The sequence below is a fragment of the Nematolebias whitei genome, chromosome 8 (assembly GCF_014905685.2).
Source record: "Nematolebias whitei isolate Nwh7 chromosome 8, NemWhi1, whole genome shotgun sequence".
NCBI lineage: Eukaryota > Metazoa > Chordata > Actinopteri > Cyprinodontiformes > Rivulidae > Nematolebias > Nematolebias whitei.
In genome coordinates this window covers 20848030-20867624 of record NC_056505.1, presented here as the reverse complement: position 1 = coordinate 20867624, position 19595 = coordinate 20848030, and the positions used below count along the sequence as shown (strand labels likewise).

The following is a 19595-nucleotide window of genomic DNA, read 5'->3' as shown; positions in this document are numbered from 1 at the left end:
ATGGATGGATGGATGGATGGATGGATGGATGGATGGATGGATGGATGCATGCTACCTTCAAGTGAACATCAACTAATGGCCCACGGGCCATATGTTGACCACAAACTCATTCCATCCGGCCAAGGAAGTACAAAGTATTAACGTATTAATAAATTCCTAACATTCTGATACAGGAATCAGTCGTACCTCCGCTCTGAAAGGGTAGATGACAGCAATGTCTTAGAAAATCAAAGCCTTCATTTACACCACATGATCAAGTCCGACTCACGCAGGAAGTATTCGTTTTCTCAGTTAAGCTCACCTGTTAAAGTTTCAGCGGTTGTTCTGCAGTTGGAGCAGGGGTACGTAACAGATGTGTTAACCCTTAAAATTATTCCTCCTCTGTATTCCTTATGTAGCTAACCTCCAGTGAAAAAACTCTTTTTACTGCTTTCTGTGCTTTTCCTTCAGGTTTTGATGTTGTCTAACTTAAAACTGTCATGTTAGCTATATGCATTAAATCCATTTCATTATCTACTTTAGCAGCTGGCATTTCTTTATAACAGTTTTTCCATATTTCCCACTCAAGTCACAACAAAAATATTTAAGCTTCAAAAAAGAACGAGTTGAAAAATGTTTAACACTTTTGAAAAATAATACAGTCATTAATTTCTGACCGCAGAAACTAATAAAACAGATCCACGATGACAAATCAAAGGCTGGCTCACACAAACATGCACTGATTAAATACACTCTGGCCTTTTAGAACATTTTGTTGATGACTGCGTCGTTCTGCGTCATGAAAGATACCTGAAACACCAACGTCGATCTGGTGTGCCGTCCGAGTTCTTCCCCACAGTCACCATCTCCCCAGCTCGAAAAGACTTGCGAAGACACACGGGGAACGAACGCTCGATATCCAAGATGGTCGTAGCCCACTGTAAGTAAAACATCATGTGACAAGCTGCAATGAATAGAAAATCTCAAATAGGAAAAACCCTGTGAAAATCTGTTTTCCATGTAGCTTAACAGAGCTGTTTTAGTGTAATGTGAGTACTTTGGCAAATGTTTTACAAATCTAGACTTTTATCAAAATGGCGGCAGGCCTTTAGGGTCACTACATGAAGTGTAAACTGTAATTTCAATTTGTTTTCAAATGAAAAACCTGTTAAACTCATGATATTCTCAAGAGTCGGCAGGATTTTGTTGTTCGGGACTTCATGTTTGAGTCTAACGTGCAAACATCCTAAAGGACTCTTTCTGGAATCAAACAAACCTTTTATAATGAAGCAGGCAGAATTTTAACACAACTAGAGGAATTGCATGTCCTGCGAAAATGTAGTGTGAATTCTTATTGCAGAAGAACTTGCTGAAAAACAACTGAAATTAGAAAAAAAAAACTGAAATGTAGCTGAAATGGAAAAACAAGCCTAAATTAGTAGAAGAAAGCAGAAAGAACACATATTTGCTGAATTAGGTATAAAAAGCAGAAATGAGTGCAAAAATTAGGAAATTAGCTAAAAACGGCTGAAATTAGCAACAAAAATAGCTGAAAAGGCTGAAGAAGCTTAAACTACAAGAAGGAGGTGGAAAGAACTGAAATGAGCCAAAAAAAAGTGGAATTAGCTGAAAAAGCTAAAATTGTCATCAAAAGAGCTAAATGGTAGCTGAAAGTGCAGAAAAAAGCTGAAAGGGGTATAATAAGCTGAAATTAGCATAAAGAAGTTAATTAGGTTGAAATCATTTGTTTCTATATTTTTATTTTAGGTTTTTCTGTCCGCTGTGCTTGTCTGTTTCTATTGTACAGCACTTTGGTTGGCCTTGTTGCTGTTTTAAGTGCTCTATAATTAAATTGGCTGTATTGGTATGGTAGTAGCAGAAATTACCATGAAAAACTTGAATTTATCTGAAAACAGCTGAAATTAACTAAAAAATGTTAAAAAGCTAGTTGAAAAGTTAGTTAGCAGAAGAAAGCAGAAATGAGCACAATTAAGTGGAAATATCTGAAAAAAGCCTGAAATAAGCAAGAAATCAGCTGAAAATTTTTGAAATTAGCCGAAAAAGTTGAAATTAACATAAAAATAGCAAAATAGTAGCTGAAATAGCAGAAAAAGCTGAAACGTGCATAAATAGGCTGAAAAGAGCATAACGAGCTGAAATTAGCAGAAAGAAGTTAGAAGAAACAAAAAAATGTTGTAGTTGGCAGAAACAATCTAAAAGGATCACAAAACAGCTGAAAAAACAGTTTAAATTAGCTGGAATTTTTTTTTTCACACCAGGAAACTGAAAGAAGCTGAACCAGAACAATACATGAAAGGAGCAGTAAAAAGTTGTAACCAGATCTAAAGATTTGAAAGATGTAAAATGAGCTCAATTCATTTTCTATGAGATAAAAAAATAGCAGAAATGGCTAAATATTTCAAAAAGCTAAAGTTGCACCAATAGCAAAAGCCATAGCACTCTTCTCCTGAACAAGCTGAATGTTTTGATACATGATTTGTTGAAACAGAACAAAAACACATGGAAGAAAAATGGACCACAATAGAGTGAATGCTTCAGAAGCGTACACACAATTAGTAAAACTGAAGCTCCTTTGTCACCTGCAGCTTCCAGATCTTCTTGCTCTCTTTGGACACCTGTCCCACTGTCTCCCCCATCAATGCGATCAACATGTTGAGCAGCAGCACGAAGGTGAGAATAATGTAAGTTACTAAGAGGACGAGAAAGACCGCTGGATACCGTGCACTGTAGACCATGTCCAGTTCTCCTATGCCAATGGTCAGTTTGAACAAGTCCAAAAGAAAAGTACTAAAAGTGTCTGGGGCCCTGCACTTTGGGTAGGTGGGACACTCGTCTTGACACTCGATGCCTGGTTGAGGACAAACTGGGAGCAGAGACACCAGAGCTGTGGGGTGGAAACATTGAATGTCATTTTATATCGCCACAGGCATTTTAAGGAACAGATGGACAACGTGGAAAAATACACAAAGCAGCTTTCTAAAAATTTCAGGACATGATTTATGCACGTGAGAGTTAGAAAATTATAACATAAAGCTACATTTGAGCTCACCTGAAGCGTAGCCAATCATGAAGAGAACATAGACCAGCAAAAATCTGAAGAGATCTTTGAAAAGAATCTACGAAGCAAACAAAAACCAGAGAACGTTAAGTCACAACAAATCCTCGAGCGCATCGATGCAGCTGATGTTAATCACCAGACCTTCTGGATCATGATGCTGTAGGTGCCAGTGAGCTTCAGGCCTCTGGTAAAGTAAAGTGTGTTCATCCAGCCCAGGACGAGTGCAAACACCATCACAGAGACATAGGCCTTGATGCCAGACAGGTAGAGGACAGCCGTGATTATAATCAGCACAGAATATATGAGGCTAGAGGAACAAAGCAAGAACTCTGTCAGTGAATTATCATCAGTGAGTGTAAAAATACACAACATGACCTTTTATTTAAATGTAAATATCACGGCTAATCAAGAACAGAGGGGCATGGCATCCTTCATTATAACAAATAACTCAGACTTAAAGAAATGAACTGAATGATTCAGATGAGAGGACGCAAAGTTTGCTCCGAGTTAAAATGATTAAGATAAAGTTCAACAACAGAGGATGACAACGTACTACAGCAGCTGAAATGATCCATCCATAAACAAGGACTTTACATCATGGCACTTCTTCAGGAAGACTTCCTTAATCTGCCAAAAAACCACAACACAGAAACATTTTCAGAGTGTAACAGGAAACTAGAAGTGTCATAAAGTACGTTGGCTCACATTTGAGAGGAAGAAGAAGATTCCTGATGCCAGGACCACGACCTCTCCTGTCATCCGTAAGTAGTCAGAAGAGGTGGTGTAAGGGTACGGGGGCTGGAAGGATAAAATTTAATTAATGACAGTCGCTTCACAGGCAACACCAGAAATGTCACCAGTACGAACGTTACAGAGACGTCACATTCTGACGTCACATTGTGTCAGGTAGTTATCAATAATTATCTCCTCAGCTGTGACATCAGTCAGAGAGCATGGGGCGTGGAAAGAGGTGAAACCATTTGTCCATGGCTATCCAAACAAGGGATCAATTTTTAAAAATAATTTTCATGCTTATGAAGCAACTCTCTCAAAAATGAAACACTGATGGGAAAGAATGCTACATTAATTTAAATTAAAATTTTCCAGCTTGTTGCCGTTTTCTCAATCAAACGTCTGTTATTAGAGGTTCAATGGGCATGTAGGTGTGCATGGTTTAATGGACATAGTGTATGCTTAGTTGGGGCAAAATTTGCACAATTCTGGGCCATGCTAGGCTCGGTGGACCCTCATTAACTGGTACGGTTTATAAAATGTACATTACTCAGGCCTTACATTTGAGTGTATGCAGAAATCATTCTGCTGGCTTTACTGTTAGGAGAAAGATAGTAGGCAAATTTTAAAACATGCCATTGGCAAATGTTATTCTTGATGCTCTTAGTTTAGTTTATTTGTCATATGCAGGTTAACACAAGGTCGACAATGCAATGAAATGTTCAGGATGAGAAGAACTGATACAACTCGCTAAAAAAAAAAAAAAGAAATACTAAAGCATGCAATAAGGGTACAAAATAAAGTACAAAAAGTGAAAAAATATATATTTACAAGGACCAAAAGAAATATAGTAAACAATATAATGGTACAAGTACGATTAATTAGTATAAATAAGTATTTCACAGGTAGCAATATTAGCTTAAATGCACAATATATATTGCGCATAACATAAACTACACAGGTTGTGTGACAGATTTGCACAGGTAGTAACATTTAGATGAACTGAATTATGATGGTAAGGTGACATACATGAAACAGCCACATAGTGCAGCAGCAAAAAACACTTGTGCTGTGGCAAAAACCTTTAAAAGTGCTAAAAGTGTTTTAGTAGGTACAATTGTGGTACCTGCAGAAACAAAGATTTTCAGATGTGGTAAAGTCAATTCATCAAACTGAAACTCTGGTGGATTGGACTTTATGGGCCATGCTTGTAGCCTACATTAAAACCCTTGTATGTAATTAGAAACGTGCTGAAATACAGCCCGTTCATTTTGTGCAAAAAACACAGCTGATTGCATTTATTTCCAATTTGACACCAACCGTTCCCTCCGTTGGGTGATAATAAGCCACCAGGGTGAAGATGATCATGGAGACGAGGTAGGAAAACACACTGATGTAGAAGGTGACAGCAGCAAACCTCTGCCATTTGGTCCTTAGCAGCTCGTTGATGGGCTCCACAGCCAGCATTTCGTGTCGGTTCTGACAACGAGAACAGAACCATCCAGTGATCTTAAAGCTAAAACATTAACACATGCACAAGATGTGTTACTCCACTTTATCTAAACGACTAACATCCTTTACCTCATTGCGACTGTTGTAGACAAGGATTTCCAGCACAGACGGTTCCTCCCCACATGTATCCAGTGACGACAGGTCATAGAGCGAGGAGTACACCGGACCATAGGCCCAGTCCTTAAACTTACGTGACAGATGACGAGCTTCCTCATTCTTGATCTCACGCCGGATAATATGCTGGAAAACCTGGAGGAATACAGAACAGCTGACCCACTGACCTTTGATCAGAGCGTTCACCTAAGAAGAAACACAACAGCGCAGTAAACTGTGCAGTAAATGTATCTAACCCCCGTCTTGCCCAGTTTGGCAGTCATCATGAGCGGTGACATTCCATCGTTGTTGAGTATCGTCTCCAGGCTACAGTCTGGGAAGAGCTTGGTGCACTTAACCAGCAGCAGATCGTACATCTTAGTGAGGAAACGGGTGTTGTCCTTCGTGTTGTCTGCAATGTGCACCAGCGCATGCAGCACGGTGTTTCCACGTGAATCTTGGCGTCGCAGGTCGGCCTTCTTGTGCGGATTCTCCGTCAGGTAGTGCACGATGTCAGGCTGGTTGGTGCATGCAGCAAGTGAGAGGGGCAGCTCACCTGGGTGAACAATGACAGAGCGCTCACGTCAATTCGGAGCCACAGGAGAGAAAAAAACCTGCACTTGTAAAATAAAAAGAAAAGTATAATGGGAGGGTTAATTAGGAACTGTAGCTGGCATCTGTAGGTTTGCACAAAGCAGACTAAACATGGATCAAAGATCTGCCGTAAATCCCCACCATGAAAGTAGCACAATTAACGGTTGTTTGAGGGAGGGGCCCAGAGGGGCCAGAGTGCCAAAAGCAGCTGCTGAAAATGAGCCGTTGCCATGGGTGACAGATTACTTTGTCACCTCACATAGAAGCGCTCCTCTTCATGGATTTGCACGGGTGCACGCAGAGAGTTAGCGTGAGCCCAAATCCCATTAGCCATCAGCCCTGCCAGGTTCCTGTTCACCTCCCTGCAAAGCTCCACAGCAAATTACTCACAGTGTGCCCGGACACGCCGGGATTTGGGAATGACAACCATGCTCAGTTAAAATAGAAATCCTCTCCTCCATGATTTTTAAAAAAAAAGGGGGGACGTAACGTTTGATTTGAATTTTTAGAAAAGAAGCTAGTGTTAAACGTGAGCTCGGTAAGATATCAACAGAGCCCAGAACATTTCAAATATATTTTTTGCTTGAGAAGAGGAGTCATTTTTTTAATCAATTCTATGCAACAAGTATCACCAAAAGATTCAAACATTAAAGACAGATGCATCCTGAGGGGACATCCAGCAGAATTTGGTGAGGAGTGTGCTAAACATCAGCCACCAGAGGGCAGTGTTGAGTCATCACCTCTTAATTTATTTGTTTTAAGGTCAGTCAAATTCTTCCCACCAGCAGAGGTTTCTTTTTCCTAACTGCTGAACAGACACATTTCACTGGATGCATGACTTAATAAAATACAACACTAGTCATTTTATGGGCTTTTTTTTTTTTGGCAGAATGACAGTTTAAAAAACATTGGGCTGTAAGGTGGAGCTCACATCAGCAGGATGTATGGGTCCTACCAAAACCTGCCACATTAAAAAGCAAAAAAGGGTGGAGGACTGATGTCACCTCCTGTCTATGTGGCAGCAGAGGTGTCTGCTTTAAAAATGTTCCAGTTTTATTAATTTGTTCCTGGCAGCTGCAGGAGCAGAAAACACAGATGTCAATTTGAAGCTAAAATAACCTCACAAGAGCCGTGAAGTCATAGAAACATCCAAAACACCTCATTGGTACAATCAGAATATAACACAGACGAGTTGCAAGAGCTTCAGGAAAAAGGTTGTAAGGATGAAAACACAGAAACACACTGAAGGCTGCTGTTTAGAAGCAAAGGTTTAGAGCTGGCAAGAAGTTACCGAAGTAGAAGTACCCTCCCTCGTCTTTGGGCTGGAAGAAACGGCCCCTCGCTTGGGCGTGCACGTCTGCTCCCTTCTCCACCAGCAGCTGCACGTACGGCTTACAGCGTCGCTCGATGGCAATGTGGAGCGCCGTCTGGCCTGCCACCAAAACACAACACACAAGACGTATTACTCCTAAAGGCGTCCCACGCCTCTCTGCCTCACAATGAGCTAAAGTGAAAACACGTTTACGAAAAGAATGTCTCTTCCGATATGAGATTACAAAACCGAGGTGCACGAGTTAATGCTGTGGACAGAAAAATCTGCAAGAACAATTACACAAGAACAAGTGCTTAACGTGCCGTTTCTCAAGGGGAGTTTATGGCTCTGAGAAATGCTCAACTGCGAGCTTGATGGAGGAAGTCAAAGCTAAATTTAAAGCTATATGGCGTTAGGCTTTATTCACATAGTTTGTGTTTAAAAATACATAACTCATCCAGGCCTGATTTGTTTGGCGTTCATCCTTTTCATTACTGGCTGTGAGATAGCAGGGATCCTTTTCAACCTGTAATTCTATACATGAGGTACTTTCTATCCACTGCGCCAGCGTACATAATCTCCAGTAGCTCCAATGCTCTGCTCTTTATGTAAAAAGGTGCAATGGATAGAAAGTACCGAACAGATAGTGTTGCAAGCTGAAAGGGATCCCTGCCGTCTCACAGCCAGTAATGGAAAGGATGAACGCCAAACAAATCAGGCCTGGATGGACTCATTTGCAGACTGTAAACATACATCCTGTGAATAATACATCTCCTTTTCCCATGTTAGGGCCTCAGCCTGGCAGAGGCCCTAACACTGAATAAAACACGGCCAGCTTCAAGTCCATGATAGGATCAATGTCTTAAATCTGCTCAGTTCTATGTTTTATTTGGCAGCATGTGTTCGTTATGAGCTTATTATCTCACCTCTGTAGTACAGATCTCTAAACGGCGTATTTATAAACTCCCTGAGGTTTCCCGTCTTCTCTGCAATATCCACCAGCAGCGGGATGGTGTTGTTCTGACCACCATAAAGGTTCATCAGCGCTTTAGGCAGACACGTCTTTCCCGTGGATGGCTCTAGTAAACACAACAGGAAGAAAGAAAGCAATTGCGTGTAAATTGAATATAATAAATATTTAGCTGCGTTTCATACCCTGCGTTTCTGGGGATTAAGCTGGTAGTGAGCTGACTCCGTGACTAGATGTATGGCATCCTGAGGGATCTAAAAATAGCACTGGTTTCGTGTTGACATTAATTAAAAATCTTTCTTGGTCACCTGTTTGTTTTAGAGCTGAATGAAATGAAAGTGCATGCAAAGATCCTGTAAATCTTTCAAAACAGGAACATGTCAGATTGTATGTAGTGTTCAAAGACTGAGTTTTGACTCTGGTGCAGTGGACCTCAGAGCTGAAGGCTGAAGATGAGAAGGAAGGTGCACAAGCTAAACACCAGAGAACACTGGAAGACTTTTAAAGTCTGAAGCCCAAAGATCATCCCTTCATCCGGTGGACACCTAGAGCTCCCCGCCTTCCTTCTGTGTGCTACAAACACAGCTTCACATCGAGTCCATTATGCTCATCGGTCAAGGGGGAAAAAGCTCTAGACATGAGATGTTGATTCTTTAACATCATGAATCTTTCTGTTGAAGCTATTTTTTTATTGCTAATTTTATTTTATTTTTTACACGATGTGATAACAATAAGGAATATATACAGTATCTTTGTGACACATCCTTAATCAGGACAAACTCTGGTTCACAATCTGTTCCAACCATAATGCAAATCAGTGGTTCCCAACCTGGGGGCGCTAGAGAGCACAGGGGGGGTCACATAAATTTACACATAACAAGGAGCATTTCTAGCCAAGTAGCACCGTATACACGTAAAACAAGGGGAGGATTTGATGGATGAAAATCTGAATACAGTAGTCCCTCGCTAATTCACGGTTCGACTTTCACGGACTCGCTCTTTCACGGTTTTTCAAAGTAAGGTTGTACACAAGAAAATTATTTGTATACGACAAATGATTGTCAACTTTAATATTACTCACGTGATTGGGACGGTATTGGATACTGTACAGTAGAAAGTTAACGGAAAAATAAAATAATTCAGACAGGCGCCGCCATTTTCTAGTTTTCTCTCAGTAAGCCTATACTGTATCACCACACATATGGACTACATTTCCCAGAAGCCAACAGGGCCCCACTCAGAAGCCCCATTGCCTCCTGTAGAAATACATAGAGGGAAAGTTTTGATCTGATCTGAAAAAGTTTGGTCCTTATTCATAGTGACTTTGGCACCCAGCGGATGAAGAGCTGCATGGAACCCACCGGGAACTGGACCAGAACCTGACCTCCAGACTCGTGAATCTGAGTGCCACCAGCCGGCCCATGAGACCTTTCGAGCAAGGAGGGGTTGCCGGAGGTCTAGCGTTCTCTCCGGATCCCACGGGGACTTCCCCCATTCAGATTTGGACTCAATCGAACCACCGTCTGGTCCCATGCTGGAAGGTCCAGCTCCCTTCAAAATGTATTTCGGTGCTCAAGAACTGCACAGAGTCGACCAGAACCGGAGAAGAACTGGACCTCCAGAAAATCTAAGATGCTTGCCGGCCCACGAGGACTTCCGAGTGGGGAGGCGCAGCCCGGAGGTCCGGCGTTCTCTCCAGAGCCCACCGGGACCACCCCGAGCCAGAGAGCTGACCAGAACCGGCAGGGTAGGTCTGCCGAAACAGAACCGAGTTGGACCAGAACCGAGTCGGACTGGAACCGAGCGGAACCGAGAGCCGCTTCTGTTCTGCAGAGCTGGTGAGTAAAATGTAGCAGCTACATATACAGTCTTGTACGTATGTTGTTAAATGAGTGGGTTTAAGAGTTTAGAACATTGCAAGAGCATGGGAAGAGTTTATAAAGCCTTAAAATATGTATAAATACTAAAGTAAATACAACATCCCTATTTTGCGGATTTTCACTTATTGCAGGGGGTTACAGAACGTAACCCCGCAATAAATGAGGGACTACTGTACATCCCAACCCTGGTGGCTGTGGGGTCCACTGTTGTAAAAAAAGTGACTTCCTGTTGCTCCTGTAAATAAAATGGGAGTTAATTAACAATGACGGAAGAGAGACAAGAGGTTCACAAATGGCTTCATGAGAACAAACTGTTCAAAATGGGGGTCAAGCAAGCCTTTAACATCAGTCAGTCCAAATACTGTAAATCTTTATTTAACTCTCTACCAGAGTCGGCAGTTTGCTGTGATTTCTCTCTGCTCCCTGTTAGAAACCTGAGAAAACTCCTCAGACTCAGAGGAAGTCTGTTTGTCTGACACCTGAAAGCCAAAAAAAGCACAGAGAAATGCAGAAAACACAGAAGGTCAAAGGTCACACAGCCAAAAGCTAAAGCCAAGTATTTTCTTTGTGGCAGAATCTCAAAATTGAAGAATTAAAACTTGAACTGTAGGAAACAGTGACAAAGTTTAGGTCTTACCTCTAAACTCTTCATCTGTTAACCTCTTCCCTTGACTTTGCAGGTACTCCAGCAGGCCCTCGAGGGCCTCGGGGTCTGCACGCGACACGCAGTCAAACAACAGAGACCGGTTGAACACTTTCACGACTTTTGGAGGGTTGGCATTCTGACTGTCGTCGCACGACGCCTCGGTTTTACTAAAAGAGCAAAAACGAGACTTGATGTTACACAATGTGCTGGAACTGTAGGACGTCAGCACCCACCCTGGAAGTACAGCTTTGATTTACTTTTTATTGACAGGAAAATAAGAAATCGTTGCACAAACCGCCTGTTTGAAAGAACACTTAGAGCCTGAGTGCTCGAATAAAAAGACCTCTGTGTGTTTGGGGGCAGGTATGGATCCAGGAAGCAGCAGCAGCCTAAATATTACCTCAACGGCCACAGAGGATCCAACAAGATGCTCTCTGTTCAGTCAGGGAATGGTCTGAAGCATGGTGTGTGTGCGTGCGTGCGTGTGTGTGTGTAACTCTGTGGTGGGCCTCCGCCTACAAAGCTGAAGTGTACGAGGTATTTTTTTAATGACAACAATTTTCCAAACTATCCAGATTCACACAATAATTTATTTCCTTGCAATAAAAGTAGTGATGTTCATATTAAAAACAAAAATGACACATTGTGCCTCCTATTTAACACAAATATTATTCTGACATTTCTGCCTTGCTAAATCTTTGTTTTTCAAAATAAAATATTTTTGAGACATTATGTGTCATTTTTGTTTTCAAATTATAATATCACCACTTATGTTGTGAGAAAAAAAATCTTGAGATGTTATTTTTTTGAAATACATATTTGGGTTCAGTTTATTGCATTTATGATTCAATGCAGCAAAATAAATAAATAGATAATGCAACTGTTCATTGTAATACTTGGTTTATTGACATAATGACTATTTGCTGGATGTCCTGAGCTGCTGGCTTGTGATCACGCCATGCTTCCCGTGTTTGAACCACGTGATAATGTGTGCACTAAGCAGACTAAAAACGCTTGAAGAGTTGTTTTGTTTTTGTAGAGCAGAAGTTTGATGCACGTGTTCTCATTCATGCTGATCAGGTCAAAGACAGTGACTTTGAATCAATCCCGCTGACACTGAGTCGAGGCAGAAGTTCAGTAAATTGCAATAAAAGTGGTAGAACTGGATAAAAATAACAAATTAGGAGGGTAATACAAGATATTATTGAAAGATCTTGAGGGTTTTTTAAGCACATGGTGTGAAAATCTGACCATGAGTCGAGAGGTGGAGTTATAAGTAATTGTTCATATATTTATTAATTTTCCCATATGGTTCAATTAAAAAGTGAGGATGGTCTGAGCACAGCTTTGTATGCTGGTTCTCCTCCGTCTCTGATTGAACCATGGGAGAAAAATAAATATATTTTAAAAAATTAACAGGTAAGTAAATTAATGAATAACTATGGCAATATTTTTAAAATTTTCGAAATGGTATAAATCATTATCTTAAGAAAATGAGCAAAAAAGACAAATTATTAAATATGGTAACGATCATGTTTTTGACTATGCAGCAGGTGAACTAACAGTAATCCTCAGACCTTGCATACAAAAAAAAAACCCAACCATGACTGCATTTAGGATCAGTTTTCACCATGAATCAGACAACCTCAGTTCAGATTCCACCTCAGTCAGGTGAAACAGTGAACAAATTGGACAAATGACTTACTTGAAAATATCTTAAAATATTAGCATTATTAATCATCAAATTTCATGCTCATTAATCCAGATATAAATCCAACAATGTTCACTCAGGTCATCTGGACGGTTTCTTTTGTTGTTGAGATGTTTCACCCTTCATCCAAAGGACTTCTTCAGTCTGAGGAGCTCACCAAACCAAACTGAATCCCATTAACAGCTCACTCCCAGAGTGGGGGAAAAAAAGAAAAAGTTTGCTGGTGATAAGATGGTGAAAAGTGTTTTGAACCACTTTGGCATGGTCTGCCTTGGGGGAGTTGATGGGACAGAGTGTGGGCCGCTCTCAGGACATTATTACCTGCAGTGTTCCCTCAATGAGGACTGAACTAGGCAAAAGGGCCTTCTCCTATTCCGCTCCTGTTTCCTGGAACATCTTACAAAAAGATTTGAAGCTCTCGACCTTGACCTCTCTAAGTGTCTTTAAGAATCTGTTGGACACCTGGCAGGGTCCAATGCTGACATGTTCCTGTTTTTAGTTTTTCTACATTTGTCTTGGAATCTAGCTGTTTTTTGTTTTGTTACCTTTTCCTTTTAGCCATCCTGATTGTTAAAAAAAAAAAAAAAAAAAAAACTGTAGTATGCTTTTTTTATAACTGTTTTTTATTGTTGCTGTTGTCCATTGTTGTCATCTTTCTTTGTTGAAATCAGGTCTCTCTTGTAAATGAGTCCTCGAGGCTCAATGGGATTTACCTGTATAAATAAAGGTTGATTGATATCACCAGCAAACTGTTTTTTTTCCCCACTCTGGGAGTGAGCTGTTTGTGGGATTCAGTTTGGTTTGGTGGGCTCCTCAAACTGAAGAAGTCCTTTGGATGAAGGATGAAATGTCTCAGCAACAAAATAAACTGTCCAGATGACTTGATTGAACATTATTGGATTATTAATCATGTTAGTATATTAACAAAAAAGGTTGAATCATGTCATCTGGACTTCGTTTTTTTTGTTAAAAAGAAACGTTTCGCCCCTCATCCAAGAGGCTTCGTCAGTCTGAGGCCTAGCCATCTGGTATTACCCAGAAGCCACGCTGACTCTTGTGTTTCAAGCCTGCCTCAGATACCCCTGAAGTCTGGCCTTTTCACTAATGGTTTCAAAAACACAAAGTTTGTTTTTTCAGTAACTGTAAGTTACTGAGAAGTTTGTTGTTATATACCTGGATGAGAATGGGTTTTTCATGTTATTTTCCTGTTCTGGTTTGGCGTTGATGTTAAAGTCTGTTATTGGCTGTAAACTGACACCATGACTCAGACTGTTTGTAGTAGATATGAAGAGGGAAAACAAACTTTATGTTAGTATATTGTTTTCCACCATTTTTGTATGACCCAGATTACTTCACACTGTTACAGCCCTTTACATTTCTAACTGTTCATGGCCGTCAGAAGATGTTACGACCTGTTTCTAGTGCAACTTATTATTGGTTTCAAATGCTTTTAGGCCTAAATTTTAGCTGTTCAATTACTTCTGCCAGGGCATGAAAATCATGTAATGACATCATGCATTTCAGTGTGCACTTGTTTTGTTTTGTGGGGTTTAAAATTTAAAATTATCTTGTCTTCCTGTTTCTTTGTATTGTTACTTTAATTACTCCAGTAGCTGGCTGTGATTTAAGGCACCCTTTGTGTGCACAGAGTCAGGAAAGATGAGCTTGTCCTATTTCAGCCCCACGGCCTTTGAATGATCTGCAGCTTAAGATGAGATTGGAATCTTTTATTCCTTTAACTAGTTTAAAGCTAAAACTGTCAAGTGGTTTTAGTCACATCTTGCACCTGCATGTAAGTGTCTTAAATTGTGATTTTTTTTAAAACTTGCATTGTATTTTATGTCTTATTACTGGATGTTTTGTTGTAAATATTTTAATACTACAGTTACTGTTATTAAGACTGTTGCTGTATTTGTAATGTTGCACACATAATCATTTATACAGCAGGGGCCCCAGGAATAAAGAGGATTAAGGTAAAGATGTGCGAAATCATGTGTGAGAGGGTCATGTCCCAGAGAAATTGTAAGTGTTCCAAAGCATGCTGGGTAGGAATTCTGTGTGCAATGTTTTCAACTGTTTATGATGTTTCAGAGTGTGAAAATGGTTTTTCATGTTATTTTCCTGTTCTGGTTTGGCGTTTATGTTAAAGTCTCTGTTATTGGCTGTAAACTGACACCATGAGTCAGAAACTGTTTGCAATAGTTAAGAAGGGGAAAAGTAGTGTGAGGGTGGTGACTTCACCAGGTGGTGCTTACATTTGCTTAGCCCTGTGTAGCATAACATCACTCCATCATTCTCTTTTGTGCTTTTAGTATGAAAAACAGTCTAAAAAATAAATTTGCTTGCTAGATTTAATTGGATTTGAAGTTAGCAGAAGCTTATTTTGTTACAGGTTTTCAGAATTAGCTAAACTTCTGCTAAGTCACTAAACAGTGGAGATAACTTCCCATGTAGCAGATCAGCATTTTTGATAAATTTGAAAATTTTCAACAGAATCATCATGTTACAATTTTAATCCAGTAAATTCATGTCCACTCATTTTTTAAGACAGTTCTCCACACTAAAGTTACAAAGAGCTATGCTACGCAGAGCTAAACACCATCTGGTGATGCCTCACACCCGCAGTACTTTCCCTCTTCATATCTACTACAAACAGTCTGAGTCATGGTGTCAGTTTACAGCCAATAACAGACTTTAACATCAACGCCAAACCAGAACAGGAAAATAACATGAAAAACCCATTCTCATCCTCAGAAACATTATAAAGTTAGAAACATAGTACATGTAATTCCTACCCAGCATGCTTTGCAATGCTCACAATTTCTCTGGAACGTGACTCTCTCACACATGATTTCACACATCTTTACCTTAATTCAAACGGATTTATTACCAAGAGGATATTGATGATGACGCACATCAACTTTGTACTTCGTTTATAAAAGCAGTTAACCACAAAGAGGATCACTAAAGTGAGTTAATTCATTATAGTAAATGACGTAAGGGAGACGTCCAACATGCATTGAATGCATCACTCTGCTTCAACACATCAGAGTTCTGCTCCGCCTCTTTGGTTCAGATGGACCGGATTTATTTCTGAAAGCTCACCTCTGAGGGACATGGACGCTTTACCTGTGATTAATGAACCGTTTTGAGTTGTGTTCACTTACAACATTGTCACGTTAAAGACATTCTTACAGTGCCAGCGACAGAAGTGTAAAATAAAAGTTAGTGCCTTAGCATTAGCTTCCAATAATTTTTTATCTGTTTAGTGTTAGCAAAGCTAACGGGGAGGAGTGGTGCAGAGGTCAGAGATGGTGGGCCTGTGATTGGAAGATCGCTAGTTCAACTCCTGGTATTGACAACATCAACATGTGGGTGGGATATGTGAAGCACCCACACCTGTCTCCACCCTCATTTGCCCCACTCTGGGCCCTTGAACAAGGCCCTTAACACCCCCCCCACCCCAATCCGCTCCCCCGGGCGCCCTAGATAGCAGCCCCTCTGCTCCACACAGAGGGCTGTGGTAGCTCGGTGGTCTGTGGTTGTGTCAGGAAGCACATCCGGCACAAAAACAATCGCCAAGTTTCCGTGAGACTTAGTTCGCTGTGGCAACTCCTGAAGAAGGGAGCAGCCGAAGCTAATGTTTTTGTTTGTGAATTAATGTTTAGTGAGGCTAACTTTTTGATTAGCTGTGCCCACCACATCAAAACAGTCAGCTCATGCAAGGCACTTCTGCTATGATTTTAGGTTTGGTGCAAATTTAGCTTTTTGACATATTTAGCTTTTTCTGCCATTTTTTTCTCATAGAAAATGAATTGAGCTTTCACATCCCTCACATACTTTCATCCATTTACAACCTTTTACTGCTCATTTCGCATTTTGTTCTACATCAGCTTTTTGTGTTAATTTTAGCTTTCTTTAGCTACTTTTAGCTAATTTCAAAACAAATTGTTATTTTTGTCTTCTTTTCAGCTTCTTTCTGCTTAACTTCAGCCTTTTTGTGCTTGTTCTAACTTCTTTCTACTAATTTCAGCTTCTAATAGCTTTTTCAACATCCATCCATCCATCCATCCACTATCTTTTTACCCATTTCTTCCATTTTGGGTCACGGAGGTCGCCGGTGTCCATGGCTCTTTCAACATCCATCCATCCATCCATTATCTTTACCCGTTTATTCCATTTTGGGTCACGGGGGTCGCTGGTGCCCATGTCCAGCAATCACTGTGCGAGGGGCGGGGTACACCCTGGACGGGTCGCAAGTCCATCACAGGGCCACATAGAGACAAACGAGACAAACAACCATTCACTCTCTCACTCACACCTAGGGACAATTTAGAGTTACCAATCAGACTAACATGCATGTTTTTGGACTGTGGGAGGAAACCGGAGCACCCGGAGAAAACCCACACATGCACGGAGAGAACATGCAAACTCCACCCAGAAAGGCCCCTGGACCGGGGTTTGAACCAGGGACCTGCTCGCTGAGAGGCAGCAGCTCTACCAGTTGCGCCACCGTGCTGCCGCTCTTTCAACATATTTCTGCTTATTTCAGGTTTTTCTGCCTTTTCAGCTACTGTTTAGCCATTTTTCTGATAATTTGAGTTGTTTCAGCTAATTCCACCTCTTTTTTTCTCATTTCAGCTTCTTTCAGTTTAATTCAAAGCATGCATTCATTTTTCTGCTTTTTGCTATCATTTTGATTCTTCTGATCAGAAGAGGCTGATTTTTCCATGCATTTTTACCAGCATTTCACTACTTCTGGCATTTAGCTAACTCCATCCATCCATTATCTTACTTTTTGGGTCATGAGGGTCACTGGTGCCCATATTCAGCAGTTACTGTGCGAGAGGCGTGGGACACACCATGGACAGGTCTCCAGTCCATCACAGGGACATATGAGACAAACAAGAACCATTCACTCTCTCACTCACACATAGGAACAATTTTAGAGTTACCAATTAGTCTAACATGTATGCAGTTGGTCTGTGGGAGAGTACCTGGAGAAAACCCACGGAGAGAACATGCAAACTCCACTCAGAAAGGTCCCCGGCTGGGATTTGATCCGGCAACCTTCTCGCTTAAAGGCAACAGGTCTACCAACTGAGCCATTGTGAACGTGAAGCCCCTTTTAGCTAACTCTTTCATATTTTTTCCATTGTTAGTGACAGTTCTGTGGTTAAAAATTTACAGCTTGGTTTCAGCAACTTCAGCAGCTTTCAGCAAAATCATTCAGCACTAAGCATTCACACAAAATTCTTGCAAATTTTTCTAGTTACTGTTGAGAGAGGAACTACACCTCCAAACCAAGATGATAAAATGCAGAGTTATAAATCCTAAACACACAGGTCTTGTAGTGTTCTCTCTTCTCACCCTCTTGGGAGCTTCTTCTTGCGCCTCTTCTGGTTGCCTTCGTTTCCATTGTTACCATAGTCACCATAGTCAAACAGAGAGTCCATGGGCGCTTTCTTCGGGCCTGGAACCACATTTGACTCATATATGGTGGTTTCCAGTCGGTCCATTGGGTTGGAAATGCCCTTCTTGAAAGCGCCCTGGAACTTCATCCGCAGGTTCGGCCTGCTGTCCGAGGACTGGCCAGGCTGAACCGGCTCCAGGGTTGAGTCCTGACTCGTGTCCTGCGCCGGCTGGGAGACATCCTCGCTTTCGAACAGGTTTGAGAGCTCAGACAGGGGAAAGGCTCCATTATTCTCAACCGGAGCTGCCACTCCATCTCCTGAGTCCACAGACAGAGACGCCCCGGCTGAGCCCGGAGAGTCAGACTTGGACTTGACGAGGTGGCACCTTCTGAGGAGAGCAGAACGACCCTGGAGGGATAACAGTGACATAATGTTTGGGGATGGTTGTTGCAGTTTATGTCATTTAACTGGAAATAACAAATATGAATTTATTTCAGGAAACATGAAAAGGGACAAGTGGAGGACATAAAAAGTAAAGGCCTAAAACAAGACCTGGGAGATGATTTCTCCAACAAACAAATAATAAAAAAAAAATTCTAGAAATGTTCAGGAGTGAGAATAAGTGAAACTTCAAAGACAGCTTTTGAAAGACCTACATATTGTTTTATGTGTCTTACTGAGATGCTAAACTGGTTAAACATAGATATTAAAAACTTGGACAGACTTGATGTTTTAATATGTTGTTAAAAATCCACTTCTAAATAACTGTAACCCTTAAACTTTAACCCTTTTGGTCTGAAGATGAATACCTCATTCATCCCTTTTATCACAGTGACGTGCAAAATTCCACCTCAGGGAAAACTGGAAATGACGCTGAAGCATGAATGAACTCTGCAAGACAAAAGGAGAGAAACTGGCATGTAAACTGCTGACAAAGGAGTCTAAACACAAACATGCCTCGACGATGTCCCAAACCACTCAACAAACGCTCTGCTGTAAAGGAACTGGGAAACTGATGCCAAAATCAGCAAGAGTCCTGACCCTCACTGGTCAAATGAAGGTGTTTATTTTAGTAAGAACAGTAAAACTGTATTTTTGCATTTCTATGGCAACAATACTCTGCTTCCACTAGATAAGTACCATTTTTTTAAACAGGATTTCCTGAGTTTGCTGTCATACACTGAAAACTTGGAGCCAAATACTAGAGGGGTCCCACAGAGGAAGAGGAATAACACAACATGTCTACTCCAAGGGGATTAAAATACCTTTACACTTCAGCTGATTGTAAAAAGAAACAAAAAGAAGAGCCGACTCATAAACTTCAGATCACAATTAGGCTGTTCAGTTTGTGTGAAGAAGAGAGAAGCCATTGTGCATTAAACCTGTCAGAGAGACTCAGGGGGCGCTTTGTGTCCCACCAATCACACCCACAGTTTGTTTATCACCCACTCACTGGGTCCAGGAAGGAAAACTCCACGGTTACACTGTGTTGACCTGAATGTGTCTGATGAGGGGAGATCCTGCTCTGACACTGCTGACGGGACATTATCCAGAGCCGGAAAGATCAGGGAGCAAACAAGCAAAAACGTTTGGATAAATTGTCTTTTTATTAGGCAATAAAAAAAACACAGATATAACGCCACATGCTTCAAACTTGTAAAAGAAAATATTAA

General features: G+C 41.0%; 1 protein-coding gene across 1 annotated transcript in view; it reads right to left on the bottom strand.

The window, feature by feature from the left end:
• Positions 1 to 19595, bottom strand: part of trpv4 (transient receptor potential cation channel, subfamily V, member 4) — a 26715-nt gene that overhangs the window by 1666 nt on the left and 5454 nt on the right. Inside the window, exons 2-15 of the mRNA XM_037680433.1 lie at positions 18732 to 18813; positions 17879 to 18330; positions 10789 to 10964; positions 8228 to 8380; positions 7281 to 7421; positions 5653 to 5951; positions 5372 to 5551; positions 5111 to 5269; positions 3764 to 3856; positions 3612 to 3685; positions 3200 to 3365; positions 3050 to 3116; positions 2580 to 2884; positions 790 to 917 (exon numbers count right to left, since the gene is read on the bottom strand). Coding sequence (XP_037536361.1) covers positions 790 to 917; positions 2580 to 2884; positions 3050 to 3116; positions 3200 to 3365; positions 3612 to 3685; positions 3764 to 3856; positions 5111 to 5269; positions 5372 to 5551; positions 5653 to 5951; positions 7281 to 7421; positions 8228 to 8380; positions 10789 to 10964; positions 17879 to 18330; positions 18732 to 18740 — 2402 coding nt within the window. The 5' untranslated portion in view covers positions 18741 to 18813. The remainder of the gene's footprint in view (positions 1 to 789; positions 918 to 2579; positions 2885 to 3049; positions 3117 to 3199; positions 3366 to 3611; positions 3686 to 3763; positions 3857 to 5110; positions 5270 to 5371; positions 5552 to 5652; positions 5952 to 7280; positions 7422 to 8227; positions 8381 to 10788; positions 10965 to 17878; positions 18331 to 18731; positions 18814 to 19595) is intronic.